The 23328-nt window shown below is 33.7% G+C and overlaps 2 protein-coding genes across 4 annotated transcripts; both read right to left on the reverse strand.

Moving 5' to 3' along the window:
- Positions 1 to 2053: 2053 nt before the first annotated feature.
- LOC120080562 (mitochondrial import inner membrane translocase subunit TIM17-2-like) lies at positions 2054 to 3120 on the reverse strand. The gene has a single exon (XM_039035258.2). It carries the CDS (start codon positions 3009 to 3011, stop codon positions 2301 to 2303), a length of 711 nt encoding a protein of 236 aa, XP_038891186.1. The 5' UTR covers positions 3012 to 3120; the 3' UTR covers positions 2054 to 2300.
- Positions 3121 to 19137: 16017 nt separating this feature from the next.
- On the reverse strand, positions 19138 to 21853 carry CB5LP (cytochrome B5-like protein). Of its 3 annotated transcripts, none has more exons than XM_039034539.2 (6): positions 21506 to 21853; positions 21191 to 21312; positions 21064 to 21101; positions 20189 to 20266; positions 19991 to 20082; positions 19138 to 19582 (listed from the first exon to the last, which is right to left on the reverse strand). In XM_039034539.2, exons 2-6 carry the CDS (start codon positions 21258 to 21260, stop codon positions 19516 to 19518), a joined length of 345 nt encoding a protein of 114 aa, XP_038890467.1. In that variant the 5' UTR covers positions 21261 to 21312; positions 21506 to 21853; the 3' UTR covers positions 19138 to 19515. The 3 variants fall into 3 exon arrangements, with proteins under 3 accessions (XP_038890467.1, XP_038890468.1, XP_038890469.1); XM_039034540.2 differs by having other exon boundaries at positions 21191 to 21273; positions 21506 to 21678; XM_039034541.2 differs by having other exon boundaries at positions 21191 to 21276; positions 21506 to 21671.
- Positions 21854 to 23328: the final 1475 nt, after the last annotated feature.

The following is a 23328-nucleotide window of genomic DNA, read 5'->3' on the forward strand; positions in this document are numbered from 1 at the left end:
AGTTTGGTTTGGTTTTTTAAATCATTGATAAATATAGATAAAAATGAAAAAATTTAGAGGTAGATGGATTATCCATAAGCTTAATTTTAAAAATAAAAAACTAAAACCAAGATAGTTATCAAACGTGAGCAATGGAATACTTTGAGTTGTCATTCTCAAAATTTTACCTATGACATTGACTATTATGTAAAAAGCTTGCTTTAGTTCACATTAAACTTTTATTTAGGGCATAACAAGAAGTTGAACACTTCTATTATTTTTGACAATATGTAGGATTGTGCTGTGATCATGTTGGCAACCTCACATTATGCTCATCAGCCATTATTACAGCTCTTTTGGTAATTATATACTTAAACAATAATCACCAAGAACTCTTTCCTTGAACAATGATCTCCGATCCTCGTCCTCTAATATCATTGTGGAAAAAAAAAAAAAAAGTCACCATTTTGAGTCTAAACCTACCCTTCTTTATTTTCTAATCCTCCTACCAGTAATAAAAGAATCGCAAGGACATCAACTCACGAGAGAAAAATCAGTGTCATTTATACCTCGGAGCTATGCTCAAATTAGTTTGAGAGAGAATTTAACAAGTACCACATGAACATATGAAATAACAGTCTATTTACATCAGCAAAAACTATACCAAAACTAGACAAAATTGTGAAAAAGCCAGAGTAATTAGAACAATGATACCAAAATTAGGCGAAAATGTGAAACGGCCAGAGTAATTAGAACAATGATTAAAAGAGTTTTTAAGCACATGAAAAATCATTTAAAACAAATCTAGAGGCAATATGCAAATGGCTAATGTAATGCAGCAAAAGTTCAACATAGATATCAAAATCAATGGGGAATGTAATGACATAGTTTCTTCCTAGAATGCAAGGAGGATAAACGAACCTGAATATATGTTCAATGAGAACAGGTTGCACACCTTTCAAATCCTTGAACCTGTACTTACCGAATCCATGGTGCTAATCAGAAAGTTTGGTATCTTCCAAGCAGATTTCTTCAGAAATAACAGCAAAAAATATGAACAAGCAAACTATAACATCAGAGACCAAACACAACATATTGAAGCCAACTATGATTCCAGTGGAGCAGAAAACTCTGATATGCAGAGTATTAACACCATAGTGCTAGATATTTTTAGAACCCAAATTGTACAACCTATAGATCAAATCATGTTCAAGTAAGATGGTTCATAATGCTAGATATTAACAGATATAAAATAAACAATCAGATATAAAGAATAATTATCTTCGACTTCTAAATCATCCATACCACCACGACCACTCCTAAAATGTGATTTTGCAAAGGCAAGCATTTTAATACCCATTGTCGCAAATATAAGGTAATGAAGCCTTCACATCCAAAACATCCTAGAAACATAAAAAGAATTATATGCACGTGTATAACTCTTCATGCACAACGAACACATCAATTATCAAAATTCGACACCATTTCTCTTGCCAAGTGAACTTCGCTGAGTCAAAATGCCAGTTTGAAATGACTTGCTTAAGTAAAAAAGAAATGTATTCACTTAGAAAATCATTCCAACCATATCTGAAAGATCATGAAGAAATGCTCTACAAAAACAAAACATATGCATTCATTTAAATGGTTTTTCAAATGAGGCGCAAAATCAAAAGGCTGATAAATGAAGGAACCATATACGCCCAACTCTTGAAGACTATAAAGAAGGGTAAGGACTATGGATTTATCCTATGATCCAACACTATATACATCAAATATATAATAAATAAAGAACAATACTATAACATTGAACTGAAAGAACGTAGACCTGAAAGTTTCAACTATGCAGCAGGATATTTACAACCTTTTCTTTCATTGGGTATATGCAGTACACAGCTTTCTTACTCGATGAATGCTAAAATAGAAACATATCCAATTTTTCCAACACATTGTCTGCCTCAAGCTTCAAAGCCAAGCACCTCCTCCAGTTAAAGAACATGAAAGAGAATTAAACTTGAACTAAAGCATCCTAACAACCAAAATCTATCTATGATCATGACTAAAAAAGATATGAATCAGATCCATAAAGTGGTAATTTATTTACAACAGAAAATAATATCAATAATAAAGCCTAAGCTTAGTGTACAGTTCAGCATAACCTGAAAGATAATTTGATAACTTTGGAACAATGTCAGCTGATTGCACGATAATCATTGATTAGAAGCAACCTATAACACACACCATACATTCTACTATTGAATTCATCGTCTACTTATATCAAAATCTTAGCTTATCTCAAGCCATAAAACCCAAATAAAAATGCTTTATTTGTACTCAAAATTTGGCACAGGCGGTGCATCGAAGCTCTCCAAAATCGTTGTCTCGCTTCCTCCACTCGACACTTCAGATTCCTTCTTCTTGCCTCCACCAAACCAACCTCCGAACCACGAGCCACTACCAGAATCTGAAGAAGAGGAAGAAGAAGAAGAGGAAATACTTGCCAATTCAGCTTGTGGTAGAGACATGGAAGGAGCACGGCCAGGTAATTGGCCTGTAGGATACCCAGGCACACCACCCATACCAGCAGGCTCCTCAATCACAACAGGCATATTCTGTTGCTGGCTCAGAACTTTGTTGAGCATAATCCCAGCTCCTTCAATCAAAGCCAACAAAACGCCACCGAACAAAGCCGAACGAGCTGCCGATGCAGGTCCCTGTCGCATCTGGAGGAAACCGCCGGTAGCAGCGCCAGCGATGATCGAGTTCCATGGATCCTCCTTCTGGCGAATATAGACCATAGTGCAATCGAAAGCAGAGAATAAGCCGCCCCAAACGGCGAAGCTTCCGCCGACACGCGGCGCATTCATCCGGACGGCCTGAGTACCGCCGATAATCCTGGATCCCCTGGGAGAATTGTAAAGACCTTTGATGAAGTGAAAAGCTGAGCCTCCGACGGCTCCCATGCCGAAAGCGCCGCCGATATCGTCGAGAATGCGATCGGGGCAAGGTTCCCTAGAAGTTTCCGGCGTTCCCATGGCGTCAATATATCAGTCTAGGGTTTTTTCTCTGCCCTCTGCGTTCAATTGCCACCGCCAAACTCTAACGTAGGTTTTCGAAGGGAGTGTAATGGCCTTGGGTTTTAACTATATATATAGTGCTTCATTTAATATTTTTCTTTTCCCTTTTTATTTTGGAAAATAAATAAATAATAATAATAAGGAAATTTTGTTTTAATATATTTTTAAATATAATAAAATTTCTTTTGTTATATTTATAAATATATTAATTTATTTTTCCATATTTAAAGAACTGTCATAGTGACAAGTTTAATAAAAATAATAATTAATTAAAATAAATATCTTAAACCCTCCCTCTGAAATCAAGAAAGTTAAAAAAAATAATAATAATTTGACTTGATCGATGCATTTGAAACAAAATTTATTTAAAATTATGTGAATAGCATAAAAGGAAGTTAAATTTGTATTAATATAGATTTTTAGCTTTTTTTTCAATAGTCGAAGCTGAAGAGATTTTATTAATGATTGGTAAAAGATACATAGTTACAAAAATCTTCGATGGCCAGGAGAGTCATGAGAGAAAAGAATTGAACCATAAAAAGAGAGAAGAAGAATGGATCAATTTAGGTCCATTTGATAACGTTCCTTTCTAATTTTTTTAAGAAACATACTTGTTTGATAACTATTTTTGTTTCTTGTTCCCAAAATTTGAGAAATATTACTTAAAATGAGGCCAAATTTTAGGAACTATGAAAAGTAGTTTCTTTTGTTTCATTTCCATTTTATTTAAAGATATTCCTAAACTGTATCAAAGTGGGGAGTTGGCTAATTGGAGTGAAGTATACCCAACTTATTTCTTACCTTCATTGTCTTGAGATTAAATCTTTCTCAAGACTTTATTTTATTTTATTTTCCTTCATTTCTTTTATATTTCATTTTTTCCAATATTTTTTATATTTCTTTCCTTCTTTCTTTCTTTTATATTTCATTTTTCTCTATATTTTTTATATTTCTTTTCTTTATATTAATATATTCTTTCTTTCTTTTATATTTCCTTTTTTTCTATATTTTTCTATATTTCTTTTATTTATATTTATTTTCTTTATTATTTTTTTTATATCTATATGTTAATTTAATTTTGAATTTTGAATTTTCAAATATTTGGATTTATATATTATTTTGATTTTCAATTTTCAAATTTTCACTAAGGTTATTTTCAAATATAGGAAAATGAACCAAAATATATACAAATATAACAAATTTAATTTTGAATTTTGAAATATTTAGATTTATATATTATTTTTATTTTCAATAAGGTTGTTCTCAAATATAGGAAAATGAATCAAAATATTTACAAATATAACAAATTTAATTTTAAAATATTTAGAATTATATATTATTTTGATTTTCAAATTTCATATTTTCAGTAGGGTTGTTTTCAAATATAGGAAAATGAATCAAAATATTTACAAATATAACAAATTTTACTGTCTATTGATAGACTGATATTTTGCTATTATTTGTAAATATTTTCAATAGTTTTGTCATTTAAAACAATTTTCCTTTTCAATATGTATATATAAATATTTTTTTAATTTTGAATTTTAAATTTTGCAATATGCACTTTTATATTTTTCTAAATTTATATATATATATTTTTAATTTTTCTTACCTATGAAATCAATTATAATTTTACTTTAATATAAATTTTGTTTACTAAAATATTCTTTTAGTTTCATTTTAATATTTTTACAACCACGACATTTATATAATAATATAATTGAGTTAGATTTGAGTTTGCATCATTTAAAATTTAAAACAAAGGACTTGAGTGAGAAATAATATTGTAAATCAAATTTTAGCAAAATATGAATGATAGAAATAATTATATTATCAATATTAACTTTACATCGGACTTATGTGTATTTGATAGTTTAAATATTTGATAATTATTTTTTATATTTAATGCATGCTATATGTCTTTTTATTTTATATAATTAGATTATATTTAAACTATAAAACATAGAAAAAAAAGAAAAAAATACAAGAAACAAGAAACAAGAATAGATATCAAATAACTTTTTGTTCTTGTTTCTTTTTTTTCAAGAAACAAGAAATAAGAATAGTTATCAAATATATTCATGTTTCTTGTTCTAAAAAAAAGAAACAAGAAACAGGAAATGAGAAACTGAAAAAAAGAAACAGGATTGTTATCAAATGGGCCCTTAGCAATTGAGTATGCCATTGTATTACAATTTTGGGGGATGTAGGTTAAAACATAAGAGGAAAATTTGCTAAGGATTGCTTGGATTTCATCAATCCATACTCCAATTTCGTTTCTAAACAAGGATTTTGATTGTTGGGGAAAAAAAAAAAAACAATTCAATGAATAAATTTTGGAAGGCAAGAGTAAAAACCATAGAAAGGCCGTTAGAGAGAGCTGTTAACTCAGCTTGGGATGAGTTTTGAAGAAAACCCAGATTCTGTCCAAAAGCTGCAACAATGGCTCCTTCAGAATTGCTCCATAGTTAGATGACAATGTCGAAGGACACCAAGCACCCTCAGTATTTAGTTTGAACAAACCACATGGAGGCAGAGACCAAGAAGAATTAGTAATTTGCTGGTGGTTCGTGGTATGCTTCGGTGAAGAACGAAACTTTTGGAATCCCTCAGTATATTAAATGATCCAACTAGCTTTGAGAGTTACAAGGGGAATATCATTACCATGAAGAACAAAATTTCTATAATTCCAGATAGCTCAACATAAAACACAAGCTAAAGTAAGTTCAGAGCAACTGAGCGTGGAACACCAAAGATCCCATATGTCAATAAGGGAAGCTTCTATTGTAGGGATGACAAGGGCTTTAGGGAGGAACAAAAAACAGAGATCCTTAGCCCGAGAACAAAGGATGAAAGCGTGCATAACTGATTCAGGTTGCCAATGGCAGAGCTTGCAATACCTTTTTCAATGACTTGACATCTGGTAGGTAAACAACTTTTGAGTGCCTTCTACATGAAAAGCTTTATTTTAGTGCGGATGTTGATTTTCCATAATTGCTTCCAAGATGTAATATTCAAATGATTGGAAGAGGATGCAGGAAATTTCATTTTGTAGGTAAATCGGTAACCACTTTTAACATTATAAGAACCATCTTTAGAGTAGTGTCACATCCAAATATCTTTTTTAGGAGAGGATTTGAGAGGAATAGTTTGTATAATATTCACATCATTTTCTCTCAGAAAAATATTAAGCTTGGAAGTATTCCATGATCTATTTTCATCAATATAATTGTCCACTATCCAAGAAAACGCTGAAGGATTGGTTGATGTATTATGAATGAAGGCTTTCTTGGCAGCCAAGGGTCTTCAAAGACGTCAATACTAGATCCATTTCCAACTTGAAGCCTTGTACCTTTTTTTAAAAGGTCTATTCCCCATATTATACTCCTCTAGAAAAAGGATGAGTTAATATTATTTTTTAGCTTGAAGAAAACTGCAGTTAAGGTAGTATTTGGCTTTTTAAAATCTTGGAAAGTAAAGAGTGAGGATTGATCAGAAGGTTCCATACTTGTTTTGCTAGAAAGGCTTGATTGAAGAGCTCCATGTCTTTGAAATTAAGACCACCAAGATTTTTAAGGCAGCAAAGGTTCGACCAATTAAGTCAGTCAATCATCTTTCTATATTTTGAGGATCCCCACCAAAACTGATCCATGGCTTTTAAGACATCTTCTATTGTGGATTTAGGGAGTCTGAAACAATTCATGGCATAAAAATGGGATGGCTTGAATGACAGATTTGAGGAGGATTTCTTTCCCAGCAGTGGAGAAAAGAAAAGCCTTCCAGTTTTGAAGTGATGTCCACACTCTTTTAGGGATAAAACTAAAGTTCTCCCATTTTTTTTCTTTTTGTGAAGCTTGATGGGAAGGCCAAGATAGGTGCTCAATTTATCAACCAAGGAAACACCAAGGATTTTCTGCAAAGAAAGTTGGAGAGAATGTGAGATATAGTTAATGCATTAACCTGATCCTAATTCATAAGTTTTAAGTAGAGAAAGAATGAAATTGCAGTCAGTAGTAAAAGCTTTAAGAAGAGACTATCATCAACAAAGAAAAGGTGGGAGATTAGGGGAGCTAATTTTGTAATAGAAATACTTGTAATATGTCTAGAGTTTGCTGCATGATTAAGAAGATAAGAGAGCCATTCAAAACATATTATAAATAGATAGGGAGAGAGAGGATTGTCTTGGCGAAGACCCTTAGTGGGATGAATCATACCTTTTGTTTAACCATTGATGAAGAGAAAAATGGAAATTGATGTTATGCAATTCATTATTAAGCTAATCCATGATGAGTGAAATCCCATTTTAAACATAATAGCTTGTAAATAAGCCCATTCCACCCAGTCAAAGGCTTTACTCATGTCTAGTTTAAGAGCAGCCAAGCCTTTTTTACCATGTTTTCTTTTTAGGAGAGTATTGTTACATTCATGAGAGATAATAATTTTGTCAGAAATAGAGCGAGAAGATAACAAATAACACTAGCAAGGATAGTTTAAGCCTATTAGCAAGAACTTTAGAAGCAATTTTATATAAAACATTGGAGAGGCTTATAGGCCGAAAAAAAAACATTAATTGGGTTTTTGGTTTTAGAAATGAGGGCAATATTTGTATGATTCCAACTTTTAATATTAAGAATATTAAGACAACATTGAGATGTGAAATTACTTAAAGAATAAGGCAGGGAAACCATTGAGGCCAGGGGCTTTAGTTGGATACATATTCATTAGTGCCATTTCAAGTTCGTTCTTTTTGAATGGGGAGATGAGGGACTGGTTCATTTCATTTGTAATGACAGTTGGAACCTTATCAATAATTTTCTGAATATCCAACAAATGGGGAGGGGTCTGAGATAATCTTTTAAATAAAGAGGGAATCTTTTTGGGAGCAGTCTTTATCCATTGGGTTGGTAAGAGATTTAAGGGTGGGGTTATCAAGATTTGGATTAGTAGACATTAGAGGATGGGATCAGAAGGCTTTTGGGTTTTGTGGGGCAAGATTGAGGATTAGACAAATTTTTTGAAATGGTGTTATCGAGGTTGGTATTAATAGGCATAGGGGTTTGGTTTTTTTTTTTTTTCAAAGACTCAGCTTCCAACAATTTTCATTATCATCACAGTCAATAGCTATAAAAGAACCAACGGAGTTACCTAAATTAACTGCAATATCTTTATTGTAACAGATTAAAGATAAGCCTTTAAAATGAACATGTTGGTGATAATTTGAGTTTTTTTTAAAAAAATTGCTTTTGAGAATCCTATATTGCTTAGGTTGGAAGTGGACTCTCATTCATATACTCCCATCTTGGACTTTGGGTTTGGGCCCCAAGAGGTATCCATATTTTTAGAGGGAGTGAGGAAATAGATGAATGTGAGTAGGTGGACATCCCACGCGTGCACCGCCGTCCGGTCGGACATGACGGGTGTGTGTGATTATTTTTAATAAAAAATATATATTTTTTTAATTTTATTATTTAATTTATATTATTTGTTTTTGATCTTCACTCGTTGGTATTCCGTATGCGTCGACTTCTATGCGCGCACGTTCTATGACTAGATGTGTCTTTCTCCCCGGTAGTTTCACATTGCAGTTGGCCTTTAAGGCCTATATAAAGCGTCAGCCTTCCATCATTTCTCACAACTCATTTTTCCACTCACAACTCAATTCCTCTCCATTCCTTCCCCTGTTTTCAATATGTTTTTCGAGCATACCATATCGAAGGGTGTGAGTTTTTCGATCGATTACTGTGCATCTCCGATCAAGACAACTTTATATTTCTGGGTTGTTTTATCCTAGGGACGTCGTGGCAATACTGTTGAACTGCTTGCACACTTGGGCAGAGCCGTGAAACGTCTTAAAGAGAGTGGGATTCGTGACTCAGCCTGTAACGAGTTTCTATTTTGTAGGTTCCACATTTCTGACGACTGTCGTTCGTGACTATTTGTTGCTGTCAAGTTTTACTGTCGGAGGATAGCCGGTTCCAATAATTTTAAGACGATTTCATCTACTGCTACCGCGATGGCCCTTACAAGTCATAACGACATTATGACTTCTGACCTCAACTGTCCATTACGGTTCGAAGGAGCGAACTTCAAATGATGGAAGCAGAATATGCTAATTTTCCTTACCATCAAAAAAATTGTCGACACTTGTACTACGAATAAGCCAACCGTTTCGAATGAAGATCTGACTAAATAATAGATAAAAGAAGCTGTTGATTGGGAAGAAAAAGACTTTTTATGTAAATTTTTCATTTTAAATAGTTCGACTGATGATTTGTATGATTACTACAACACAATGAATACAACAAAAAAAGTTTGGGACGCCCTACAAAAGAAGTATGAACTAAGAAGGCCAGGTCAAAAAAATATGTTGTCACTCATTCCTCAAGTTCCAAATGACGGATGACAAATATCTGGAGACCCAGTCCCATAAACTGCAGAAGATAGCTGATGAAGTAATAACTGAAGGTATGCCCCTAAACAAACAATTCCAAGTTGCTGTTATTATTGACAAACTATCCCCCTTGTGGAAGAATTTTAAGAACACCTTGAGGCATAAGACCAAGGAGTTTTTCTTGGAGAGTCTTATCACCCGACTAAGGATTGAGGAGGAAGCCCGAAAGCAAGACTAGAGGGAGGAGGTGAACATCGTACCTGGGAGATCCATCTCTGTCGTGATAAAGCTTGACCAAAAGTCCAATGAAAAAAAAAGGAAAGGTCAGAATCGTGGTTCCAGCAACCAGAACCAACAGAAGAAGCAGAAACCCCCCTTGGAGAAACTGTACAATTCTTTTGCTTTAACTGTAATAAACCTAGACACATGGTTAGGAACTGTAGAAACAAACATCGTCTTACTGGTCAGGCGAACCTAATAGAGGAACTGTTAGTTGCCATAGTCACATAAGTAAATGTGATCGATGGTTCTAATGGGTGGTGGATAGACACTAGCGCTACATGCCATGTCTGTCATGACCTTAGTCTTTTTAAAACTTATATTGAAACTAAGGGTAACAATATTCTGCTGGTATTGGGGTTGATGCCCTAAATCTCGTAGAGTCCTATAGTTTGTAAATATTATTGAACAAACTCACTGTGTATTTAATAAAATATATTTTATTCAAATTCATTATCTATAAAATATATGATATTTTAGTTGCATTAACCATAAATCAATAAACTAACATCCAAGGTTATCTTTATAATTCAAACATGTATGTAGAGACATATGGATGAATCATGTTTAAGTGATAACCTAAATGGTCCGTTAGTAGATGGATAAGGTCGGGTACCTTATCCTGGTGACACTACGAATATGACCCGCTTTGTAGGTGTTACAATTATTGTAAAGTGCTACAAATAATTTGATCCTAATCGTTCATGTATAGACATATGAACGGGGATATTCTTGAAGGATCTCTTGAAGAAGAGTATCCATGAGCACGTTTGGGTCTTTCCTATTTCATTGTGACCGAATTACCACACACACATTCTAATAAACAGTTATGCAATTTAACACTAATTAACGACATGCTTTGATAAATAAAAAAAAAAACAAGAGATTGAGTATACGCACTAGTTGAAGACTCTCTTCACTTCGAACTCAACCCAGCGAAAGTAAACCTCTACGTTCTTTATCGCCCAGTAAACAGTAGGCTACCAGCAACACGATCGTCTACACGAAGGGCAGCAAATGAACAAGCAGGAGTAGGGAAGACAACACCACTTGGAGCCCTTGGTATTCTCGGAGTGAGAATCAAAAGAATGGTCTTTGTTGGAATTGGTAGAGGAAGAAGGAACGGGATGATCGTGTAGAACGATAAGCAAGTGGGAGAAGGCTATCGTATAACAGATGCTTATCGTTTAGAGAAAGCTACACGATCGTGTAGGTTTTATTAAGCGATCATTTAGAAAACTCGACATGCTAAGCAATTGTTTAGAGAATGCGTGCGATCGTTTAGATGTGGGGTGTGTGATCGTTTAAGCGATAGGGTGCTATCATATAGGCTCTCAACTAAGCGATCGATACGTTTCCACACCTTGAGCGATTTTTTCGAACTCTTTGCAAAATAAAACCAATTTTTATTTTATTCTTCAGTTACAATAACTGAATACTAATTTTTCCATTAACGCACGATTGAAGAGAATTTTCCGGCCAATTATCACATAATTAACCAATTAATTAATAAAAGAATATAATCATATTATATTCTCAACCTATAATTTGATATCATATATCTACTCTAGTAATTTCTCCTCCACTTGATATAAATCATATTTATATCTAATTTTCTCCAAAATAATGTATCTCATACATTTAGTCATAGGATTGCTCTAAGCTAAGCACGCTTAACTTTGGAGTTCTTATGATTGAGCCACCGAAAAGGAAGGTGCACCTTGTTGGTATAGGTAGTAACTTTCAATTCTTTTAAGCATTTCTTAATCATACTTTCATGTCCTTAGGATCCCTCTCATTTGGATGTGATACCGGTTCATTCATGTACCCCTTTTGAACTCGGGTCGTTACAAGTAGAGATACGGCAACTATTGACGCGTAGTAAAATGCATGAAAAAATAGATAAAATGGTGAGGATGTCTTCATCGCAACCCTAAGCTCGACCACAAGGGTAACCTCAGCCAACGCAAACCTATGCGATCATGCTATACACACCCGATGCAGATGCACGTGATGTGTAATAGAAAACGGAACTTATTCCTAAGTCTCCATTCTTGCTTATGCAATCTTAATCTAACTCTCTCGAGCCTCGATTCTAACCTAGCTCTCTCAAGTCTTAGGTTCTTTCTTTAGACTCTCTCTTGAGTATCTCTAAAGGGGTGATGGACGCATACATAAGACAAGGTAATCATATGAGTCTGGCTGACGTAAGATTATTCCTATTCCTAGTGAATACTTGCTTACATTGCTTAATGCGATCAACTACTTACCCTCTCGAACAATTAGTTGCTGCTGATTTTACTCACAAACAAGCATTGCGTCTGCCTATAGACAAGCGTTACTACAGCTTCACACTAAGCAAATAAGGTTTTCTCACAATACTCACTCAACACACACCTCCCGGTGGTTTGCTACATGCTTCATATCCCTAATCCGTGTGATTGAGTATGCGATACTCTAGCAATCTTACTCAGTGATGCAATAAAAGTTAAGGATGCTAAGTAAAGGAAGATGAAGATGGAATCGAAGGAAATATAGAAATGCATTGATCACAAAATGTATTAATTCCTTAAGCCAAAATGTAATACAATACAAGGAAAGAAGAAAAATGGAAGGACCAGCTGGAAGCAATGTCTTGCTTCCAGCAGATGTGTGTCAAGGCTGCCAGTGGTGCCATGGATGGGCGGTGGAGCAGACTCTCTCGAGCTCTAACTCCGGCGAAGGCTCTGGTCGTCACTCGGAATGGATGAAGGAGATGAAAAACTCTTAAACTATCTTCTCACGCTTTGGTCTGGATCACAAGGATTCGCCCTTAGGCGGGGAGCCTCAGGCGAAAAACCTTGGATGATTTAAAATTCTGCTCAACGGCCTCTATTTATAAAGCTTGATCGATGACAGCAATAATGGACCTGCTCTGAATCTGACACTTGGGGCGCGATGGTCCTTTTATGAATCTCTGCTGTTAACGGCGTGGTAGGTGAAATGTCAACATCATCTTTGATAATCCCAATGTATGCGTTTTGCATTCATCCCTCTATTATGGTTATCATTATGTAGCCACGATCTCTCTATGATGACTGCAACTTCTATGCGATGACCGCATTCGCTTGACGACTGCAACTTTTATGCGATGGGACGCATGCGATTAATGGCCAAAACATCCATGAGTTGAATGTATGCGTTCGCTTCTGCGATGGAGAGATTCTCCACATGCAGTCGTCTTTGCGATAACCCGGCTTCCACGTATGCGTCCATTTCCTGTGTTAGCTACAAAGATAGACAATTGAACGCATAATAACACATAATTGTGGGTTAGCCAAGATTCTTAATACCGATCGACGCAAACTTGTTTTCTCATGAATTCCTAACATATTCGCTGAATATTCTACTTAACAGCCCTCATAATTCTAAATAAAAGGCCTATAATGACGTGCATTTCTGCCCGTCATCAATAGCTCAATAGGATCAGTTGAGAATCGATTTTTGGATTAATTTGAATTGTTCAAATTAGTATAAGGATTTAATTATATATGATATAATTAAGTTGTTTTAATTATATGTGAAATAATTATTATAATGTATTTGATACATTATGGTATAGTGAAAGGACATAAATATTTGAATAAGGTTCAAAGATAATTTCTATGAATTGGATTCATGGTTGTTAAATTTAATATAAATATGATTTATACTAAATGTCATATAAGAGAGAAAAAACTATAGTTTATATTGTATGTGATACAATATTAAAACTATAGGTTATATGTTATATTTGATATAACATATAATTTAATATATATATAATACGATAAATTAGTTATCATATTTAAATTTATATTAATTATTATTATAATAATAAGGGAGGGAGTTACAACTCCCTTCCCTTTCTTTTCTCTCCACTACGTAAATGGGTGGTGGTTATATTTGGCATATAGAAAAAGAAAAAGTTTTTTCTTCTTCGTAGGTAGTCGAATTTGGCAGTGAAAAAACGACAGAAGAGTTCTTTGAGTGTGCGTTGGATTTTGTTGGTGAACAATTTCAATTCTTTCTTCCTCTCCACAAAATTCCCTTAAATCTAAAATAGCCAAAGCCCACCACTCCTGGGTTCTCACCCTAAGAATACCGAGGAAACCATTGTGGTCGTGTTTGAACTTGTTCGAGGTTTTTCTTGGAGAAAGTCTTCAAGAGATTTGTGTGATGTTCGAGGGAATTCTTGAAGATAGATCTTCAAAGGTGAGGTTTCTAAAACCCTTTCATTGGCATATTGTAATTTATAAATAAATGCATGTCTTGTTTCTTGTTTACTGTAAAATTTATATTCAATGAAAAATGAATTTTGGTCGATCTTGCTTCCGCTCAAGGTTCTCTTCTCATAGAGTTCCTTCAGCTGGAACCGGCGAGGTGGAGCTGAAGTTTACCTCAGGGAAAACCCTCACATTGAAGGATGTCTTGCACACTCTAGAGATAAGAAAAACTTTATTTCAGACTATCTACTCAATAAGGCCGGATTTACTTAAATCATAGAGGCAGATTTATATATCCTTATTAAGAATAATGTATTCGTAAGGAAGAGTTATGCAACTGAGGGAATCTTCATATTGAATTTAAACATAAATAAAATGAAATCTTCTGTGTATATGTTGTGTTCTTTGAATGTTTGACATGCTAGACTTTCTCAAGTTAATAAGAAATTAATTAGTAACATGATTAGGCTGGAAATGATACCTAAGTTATACATAAATGAATTTGATAAATGCGAGTATTGTAGTCATACTAAAATAATTAAGACTTTGCATAAATCTGTATTTAGGGTATCTGAGCCTCTAGATATAATTCATTCTGATTTATGTGAATTTAATGGCATCTTGACTATGAATATTAAAAGATATTTTATTAATTTTATTGATGATTGCTCTTATTTTACTTTTGTATGTTTGTTGAAAAACAAAAGTGATGTGTTTGGTACTTTCAAATTGGTTGTAACTGAAGTAGAGAATCAGTTCAACAAAAAGGCTAAAAAATTTCGTAGTGATAGGGGAATTGAGTACAACTCAGACAGCTTCAATGAGTTCTTTAACTCACATGGAGTAATATACGAAAAGACTACACCCCACTTTCCTAAAATGAATGGAAAAGTCAAAAGGAAAAATAGAACTTTAGCAGAGCTAGTAGTCGTTATTTTACTTAGTTTAGGAGCCACGTCTTATTGATGTGGTGAAATCATCCTTACCGTGTGTTATGTCCTAATAGAATACCAAAGTCTAAAAACACAGCTTCACCTTACGAAGTCCTCAAGAATAAGAACCCAAACTTGTCATACTTTAAAACATAGGGATGTCTAGCGGATTCCATAACCTAAAAGAAGAAAGCTAGCTAGTAGAGCCTATAAGTGTGTCTTTATAGGTTATGCCATAAACAGTGAAGTCTATAGGTTCTATGACCTAGTAAACCAAATGATCATTGAGTTAAATGATGCCAACTTCTTTGAGGATAGATTTTCTTTTAAATTGAGAAATATTGGGGGCTGGGATCTGGTAGTCTAACCCTAGTTAGAAATTCTACCTCTATAGAGGAAGTCGACCCATAACCTAAAAGAAGCAAAATAACTAGAACCGTCAAGGATTTTGGGATGACTTCTAGACCTATAATGTAGAAGAAAATCCTAAAGACCTAAAAGTTGCTCTATCCTCTGTAGATGCCAACTTATGGCAAGAAGCCATAAATGATTAAATGGACTCTCTTGAGTCAAATAGGATTTGACACTTAGTAGACCTACCCCTAGGTTGCAAGACAATAGGGTGCAAATGGATCTTAAGGAAGAAACTTAGACCTGATGAAACAATTGACAAGTTTAAAGCAAGGTTAGTGACAAAGGGTTTTCGACAAAGAGAAAACATAGACTTCTTTGACACATTCTTCCTGTCACTAGAATTACCCCATTTTGCGTGTTGTTCTCTCTCACTGCCCTTTATTACCTTGTAGTACATCCGATGGATGTAAAGACCGCTTTCTTAAACGATGAACTTGAAAAAGAGATTTACATGAAACAACCTGAGGGCTTTATAGTCCATGGTCAGAAAATAAGGTTTGTAAGCTAGATAAATCTCTATATGGTCTGAAACAAGCTCCTAAGTAATGGCTCAAAAAGTTTGATAACCTAATCCTATCTAAAGGTTTCAAGGTTAATGAAATTGATAAATGCATCTACTATAAGTTTGAAAATAATCTCTGCACTATCCTGTGTCTATATGTAGATGATTTGTTAATCTTTGGATCAAACTTGCACGTCATAAATAATGTGAAATCTACATTGAGTGCAAACTTTGACATGAAAGACTTAGAAGAAACGAGTGTAATCTTAGGCATAAAAGTGACTAGGTCTGAAAAGGGAATTTCTTTGGATCAATCTCACTATGTAGAAAAGATTCTAAAGAAATATAATTACTTTGAATGTAAACCAACATGTACTCCTTATGACCCTAGTGTTAAGTTGTTCAAGAACACCGGTGACAATGTTAATCAATCTGAGTATGCGAGCATCATAGGTAGTTTTAGATACATTGCTGACTGCACTAGGCCTGATATAACTTATGTTGTAGGATTACTTTGTAGGTTTACATGCAGACCTAATATAGAGTATTGTAATGTTATAGAAAGAGTTATGAGGTACTTGAAGAAAACCCAAAACCTAGGATTACATTATCAAAAGTTTCCCACTCTCTTGGAAGGATTGAACGATGCTGATTGGAACTTCCTTTCGGATGATCCAAAGGCTACCAATGGCTATATCTTTAATATAGCAGGCAGAGTTGTCTCTTAGAAGTTCAAGAAACAAACTATTTTAGCCCAATTTATGATGGAGTCAGAAATGATAGCACTAACAACAGCTAGTGAAGAAGTAGGCTGACGTAGAAGTTTGCTATCAGAGATTCCCTTATGGGAAAAGCCAAAACCAGTTTGATCCATTGCGATAGTATTGCAGTAATCGAAAAAGTTCATAACCGTTATTACAATGGAAAGGGATGACAAATACGTCGTAAGCACAATACCATTAGAGAGTTCCTCACTACTGGTGCAATTAGAGTGGATCATATACGGACTAATGAAAACTTGACAGATCCTTTGACGAAAGGCCTGGCAAGAGAGAATGTTTTCAAAACCTCAGAAAGGATGAGACTCATGCCTAGAGAGATGAATCACTGTGAGGAAAACCCAATCTGTAAACTGAAGAATCCAAGAAACAGGTTCAACGGATAATAACTGATCACAAGTGATACATAGTGAATCAAGCTAAAATAAATACAGAGTTCCCTTCCTATGACCTAGAGTCTGAGCATGATATCTTGAAGCATAAGAAAGGTTGAACTTAGTTCTTAATGAGATCTATACTTGATGTCAAGTGAGGTACCTAGCTATGGGAGTACTCTTGATAGACTCACCTATGTGAATATGGAAGTGGGGGGCCACTTCCTATGGAGGTTTTAGGCAAACTCTCTAAAGTGTTCACTAAACCGAGATACACATGCTAGGCTTTAAAGCTCAGGTTTTTCAAACTATATCTTAATGATATTGTGTCTAAGATGTTGTTAGAGATAGAGTTCAAAACCATGAGTTACTCTAGTATATTCTGAATCATCTACACTACGTAAAGGTTCAGGTCGTAAGACACCTTTGCTTATGCACAATATTGTATAGATTGATATTGCTCGATGAAAAATATTTTTCTTATGTTTTTAAATTTTTAAGTAGGGGATTGTTGGTAAAAATTTGAGTTTTAAAAAGGAAAAATTGCTTTTGAGAATCCTATGTTAGTATACAACCTTGAGAATTATGGAAGATTTGAGAATTGAAAGATTGAAAAGATAATGGGCTTATATAGACATAAAAAGGAGAAAAAAAACTTAAAATCAAAGATAGATAATTTATTTGAATCAAATATTTTGAATTGGTTAATGTGATGATCTATATTTTTTAAAAAAAAAATCAACGTGAAGATTAAATAGAAGATTTTTTTATTTAATGATTTTAATGTAAAATTTGCTTTTGTAAATCTACATCCAATTACTAAAAGGAAAAAAGGAGAAATTATTTCTCCTCACACCCCATTTTTGATAGTATAGATTTTTAGTATGACAAAGCTACATAAGTGATTTACCTATAATTCTATAAAACCGACCATTTTAATGAAAAAACATTTTGTCCAAAATGTACATTGCCATTCATGAACGTAGTCAAGCAAATATAGAGGTTTGAATTCTTTTCAGAAGGTTGAATTAAAAAATAAATAAATAAAAAAAAACCTTCCTGAATTCACAAAAGAAAAAAAAATCCACATAACTCTACTTTCAAAGGAAATACATGTAAATTATCACTTAATTACTTTATTCTAAACATTTCCATTTAGTTCTTAAATTTTAATCATCAAATTTAAAAAAACATAGAGTTAAATTTTAAACCTATTGTTTTGTTTCTTAAATAGATTTCAAACTCATTATTAAATGAAATCTTACAATAAAAAAAATATTTGATAAAATATTGAGAAATATTGTCCAAAAACTTCGACCAAAGCCATGCAAGTGATGCTCCACTTTTTAAAACTCAAGAATTCAATTTATTTTTTAAGATTTTCTATTTAAAATCAATTAAAAAGTTTGGTTAAAATGCATTTTATCATATTTGAGTCCATGTATAAACATGAAAGGCTAAATTATGGATTTGGCCCTAAATTCAGAATTTATTCCCTACGAGTTTGAAAGTTAGAATTTAGTGACTTTTTTTTTTTCTTAGAATTTAGTGACTTTGGTCTTAATGATTTTATAAATGTCTCATAAATTATTTACGTGGTTTGATAAAACTTTTATGAAAGATTTTCGAATCAAAGGACTAAATTGTAGAACCCAAATTTGCAATTCAACAAAATTAAGATTGGTCTCGCAATTACTTTATACTTACGTTTAGCTAAAAAAAAAATTGAATACGTATACTAAACAATATGGGAGTAAAATTACCTTCAAACTACGAACTAATTTAAAATTTATGGAAAGTAGAATGATTAAATTTAAACATTTAAAAGTGAACTAGATTAGACAAAGCTTAAAATAAATATATATATAAATAAAAGGACCAAAATGGGGGTATTTTAACCAAAATTTTGTTGTTTCAGGAAACACACTGGTATATTGGATACCTTCTTGAGTAAAGCACAGATATTACTTACAAACTTAGAGACATTAATTTATGAATAAAAAAATCTTAAATTCAAATAACTACAAACAAAAACAAATCTATAGCAAAATAGGGCTTTCTTAAATCACAAATTGACCAAAAAACTTGAGTTAGTAGATAAAGATAAATTTAATATTGTATCATCTAAGAGTCTCAAAATCTAGACAACATTCAATCAAACCTGATCAATTTGGGAAGAATATTTGATGTCTGGCTTTGAGATTCCCCTTCACCAATAAAATAGTACATATAAGCACTCTCCATAACAATGCAAATTAGAAACTTCAAGATTTTAGTTCAAACATAGCATTAAACAAGACTACTATGAAAAGTCTCTCCCCTCTAGCAATCAGTACATCCAAAAGAACTAATATAAAATGTAAAGAGATAAATCTAAAAAGGAGAAGATTTAAATAAAGTGTACGGCATCTAAGAAGTTACAATTTCCCAAGAATGCTAACTAGATAAGTCAGACCTTTAGATATCTTCCCTGTAATGGCAAATCCAGATCTGAAATGTGAAATACATCCTCCAAGTAATAGCACAAAGCCAAATGTTACTTGGAAATTACAGCCTCAGATCTCCAATGTAGAAGTCTTCAATCATGTCGAAGACTCGACTTGCGTGTTGTGGCCTGCACAAAAAGTTTAAGGTTGAAATTAACATATTTAGAAGATTGATGCAATGTGGAATCTAATATTATAGCTTGTATGGCAGAGGAGAGGTAAAATGTTGAGAGAAAACCAACATATTCCAACTGTGATCCATTTACACCATGATCCTGTAGTTTGTAGCTCAAAACAAGGGAAATGTTGAAAAAAAAGGATTTCTATCTTTCTTAGCGAATGTTGTCTAGTTGTGAGTGAAACTTAATAGGCATTATTCTTTTGCTCTATGGTCGTTTTCTTAGTGAAGCGGGCACGCTGATCTTAATTATTGTCTACTGACGCTAAAACAATTCTAGAGTATCCAATCAAGATTGTTTAGACATATCGAATTAATATGATATAATACAGCTGAGGTGATGTCAGGCATGTTTTACCCATAAAACCCTTCTGTAGAATCATCCCCAGCATGTGTTAGGATGGCATCCCCTCCAGGATGTTCTTCAACATAGGAGGTAACATTGTACACCTATGCTCAAGGATAATCGAAAATGGATTATAAGTACGAGAATATACAAGCAAACTCCAACTTTTGCTATGAGCTTGGATATAAAACGAGTGAGAGATGGTTATACCTTGTTCTTGATAATGACCCAACAATCAGTTCTCTTGTTATGAACCGAGACTTCATCCTTACTGTAGACTTTAGATGGCTAGAAGCAAGAAACAAGATTTAGAATGTAATGAAAAACAAGATCAACGCAGATCCTTAAATTTAACAAAAACTAAGGCCTATCCAAGAAGTACGCATCACCAACAGATAAGCTTAACCAAGATATTCAAAATCACTATACTAAAGCTCAGCAATCCGATCAATAATGGAAAGGCGTTCCACAGAGTTAATAACTTAAAAGGCACTTCAAACATCTGAGAATTAAATCTGGACGTATAACTCTATTTCTATGTTGAATAAAGATACAAATTGTTTCACATAAATCTCTTTTAAATTACTGATTCGTTTCTGTTTCTCAACTAATGGAAGCTGTGATGAAAACATCCAGTGCATTGTGCAAGTCCATTTTTTATAATCCTAATCAATATCCATAGCCAAAGCCACAAAGCATTATCACCCTGAGTTACAAGCAATTGGTAAGTAAGAGCACAATCATCTAAAACACCTGGACAAACAAATCAACTAATCCTTCCAAAACATTTTCCCTACTCGTTTGTCTTTGAGAGAAGGTTGAATATATTGGGTACATACTGTTGAAAACTCCAAACCTATTTTTAATAGGCTCCAATTATTAAGCAATACATTCTCCATAGCTGGAGTCTGGACATAGAACATTGCACAAGCCACGATGATTTACCCATGCTAATGAAACTAAAAAGGCATTCATGTCCCAGCGTCTCAGCAGGCAAAGAATTGCTCGATTCATTTATAAAATTAAACCCAACAAACAACTTTCCAGTAGAAGTCGTAAAAAGAAAACCTCTGTGTCCAAAGTACCTTGTTGATAGCATTTAGTTGGACCTTTTGTACATTCCCTGCATCCAGAAAATATCTATTCAAATCGATATGAGTCTATGCATTGGAGAACTGAAGAAATGAAACAAATATACTTCTTCAAACTTACGGTTGCGTGGGATTAAAATTAGAGCTCCCAACAAAACACTGAGAACCAATGCAGCTACAACGATCACCATTTTATGTAGCTCACTGCTAAATCAGATTCACAATAAATGCAAAAGCATCATACTGAAACGAAACAAGAAGCACTATGAATCCAAAATTGAAATTTAAAAAATGAAAAAATCTGATTGGTAAGAACAAGAGAAATGCTCCAGGAACCGGAAATTCAGCAAAAATTCTCGGACCATCCAGGTCACTGATTCATGCTAGTCTTTGATGCAGATGATTTAGCTGCGTAAGAGCGAAACTGAGGGCTTACCGGAAGATTTCCGATCCGATGTAGAGAATAAGCAGAGAGATTGTCGACTGTCCGGCGGACTGAATGCCAAAATGAATTCGCCGGGGAAATACTGACCAGAATCTGGACTCTCAAAATTCCACTGCATTCCGCCCACCGGATCCCCGTCAAAACATAAACCGGGTACGGGTCACACAAGAATTCTGATTCGGGTTTAGGCTTGAGCTTGAATTTAGGCCGAGTTTGGGCTTGGGCTTCAGTTTTGGGTCGGGCCTGAACTTTCACTGTAGCTTGGGCTTTGGATCAGGCCTGGGCCTGAGCTTCTCGTTCTTTAGTTGGGCTGATAAATCAGATAGCAAATAGCAAATCAGCTTTCTTTCCAGCTTGGGCTAACTTTCTACTTCGACTTGGTCCTCGATTGAGAAATTGTGAAGATTAACTAAAGAAAAAAAAGTGAAAATGAAGATAGCTAAGATGTGGCTTGGTAACCATTTTGTTTTCTTCTTCTGTTTTTGAAAATTAAGCCTATAGGTACTACTTTCACCTCCAAATTTCTTTTTTTGTTATCTACTTTCTACCGATAGTTTAAAAAATCAAGCTAAATTTTGAGAACTAAAAAAAATAGCTTTCAAAAAATTGTTTTTGTTTTTTAATTTAGCTAAGAATTCAATTATAATACATAAGAAAAATGTAAATCCTGTAAAGAAATGTAGATGATATAGACTTAATTTTAAAAAACAAAAACAAAAAATAAAATGGTTACCAAACGATGACTAAAATGTTTAGCTATTTAAGATTTATAGCTACCACGTTTGTAGGGGTGGATAACCTCTATATTTAGAGCCAATGATTTTTCAACCCACAATATATATCCCTCCTAGATTCATATAAGGGAGGAGAGATACATTTTCAAATGATAAATTTTTTGTTTTTGTTTTGTTTTTTGTTTTCTTTTTTTTTTTTACAAATATATTGTAATTAAAGTGTGGGTTGGGTATCGAACTTTTGACCTCGAAGTCGATAGAAGTTCGATAATACGATCACTATATCAGATAAACATCATATTATGATTATATTGCTAGCTATTACTATTTTTATCCTCCATTAGTTAGTTTTCACTTCCAAACATTTATTAACCCCAATCCTAGTTTCTAATTTCATGGGATTATTCAAAACATCATGCAAAGTTATACAAATGGCCCCTATGAATATGTATGTATATATATAACCAAATATACAGCAGCACAAGTGCAAACATATGAGCATATCCACTACATATCTTGTATAAACCAATGAACACAAAGAGATTCACACCTTATGAATATGTATATATAATCAAACCTAATACCTTATAAAGATAGACACACTGAACCTCCCACCTTATGAATATATGTATATAATCAAATTAAACATACAATAGCACAAGTCCATACATATGAGCATTATCCACTATATAAGTGTATATATCAAGGTATATAAAGAACCCTACACCCTATGAATTATATGTATATAATATAGCATATAGGAGCACGAGCACAAGCACAAACATATAAGTTGAAGGTTTGGAAAACCGAAGCGAAAGCGTGAAAGGCATCGGTGTCTCTTAATTTAATTTTACAGTAGTAAATTAGAGAAGACGAAAACTTTAACAATAAACATTCATATATCTAACATGCTTTTTACAGAATATAAGAGGAACTAAGGGAGAGTAACACTTACCCTTGAAAACTTAATTTTCGCATTTCCTCTCCGGTAACCTCAGTATTCTTGGTAGGGTGAGAATCGATGAGAGTGGTGGGCTTTGCTTTAATTTTGGAAGGGAGGGAGAATTGTGTTTTCTTGAG

This window comes from Benincasa hispida, chromosome 6, assembly GCF_027475165.1.
Source record: "Benincasa hispida cultivar pf3 chromosome 6, pf3_genome.v1.1, whole genome shotgun sequence".
NCBI classification, from domain to species: domain Eukaryota; kingdom Viridiplantae; phylum Streptophyta; class Magnoliopsida; order Cucurbitales; family Cucurbitaceae; genus Benincasa; species Benincasa hispida.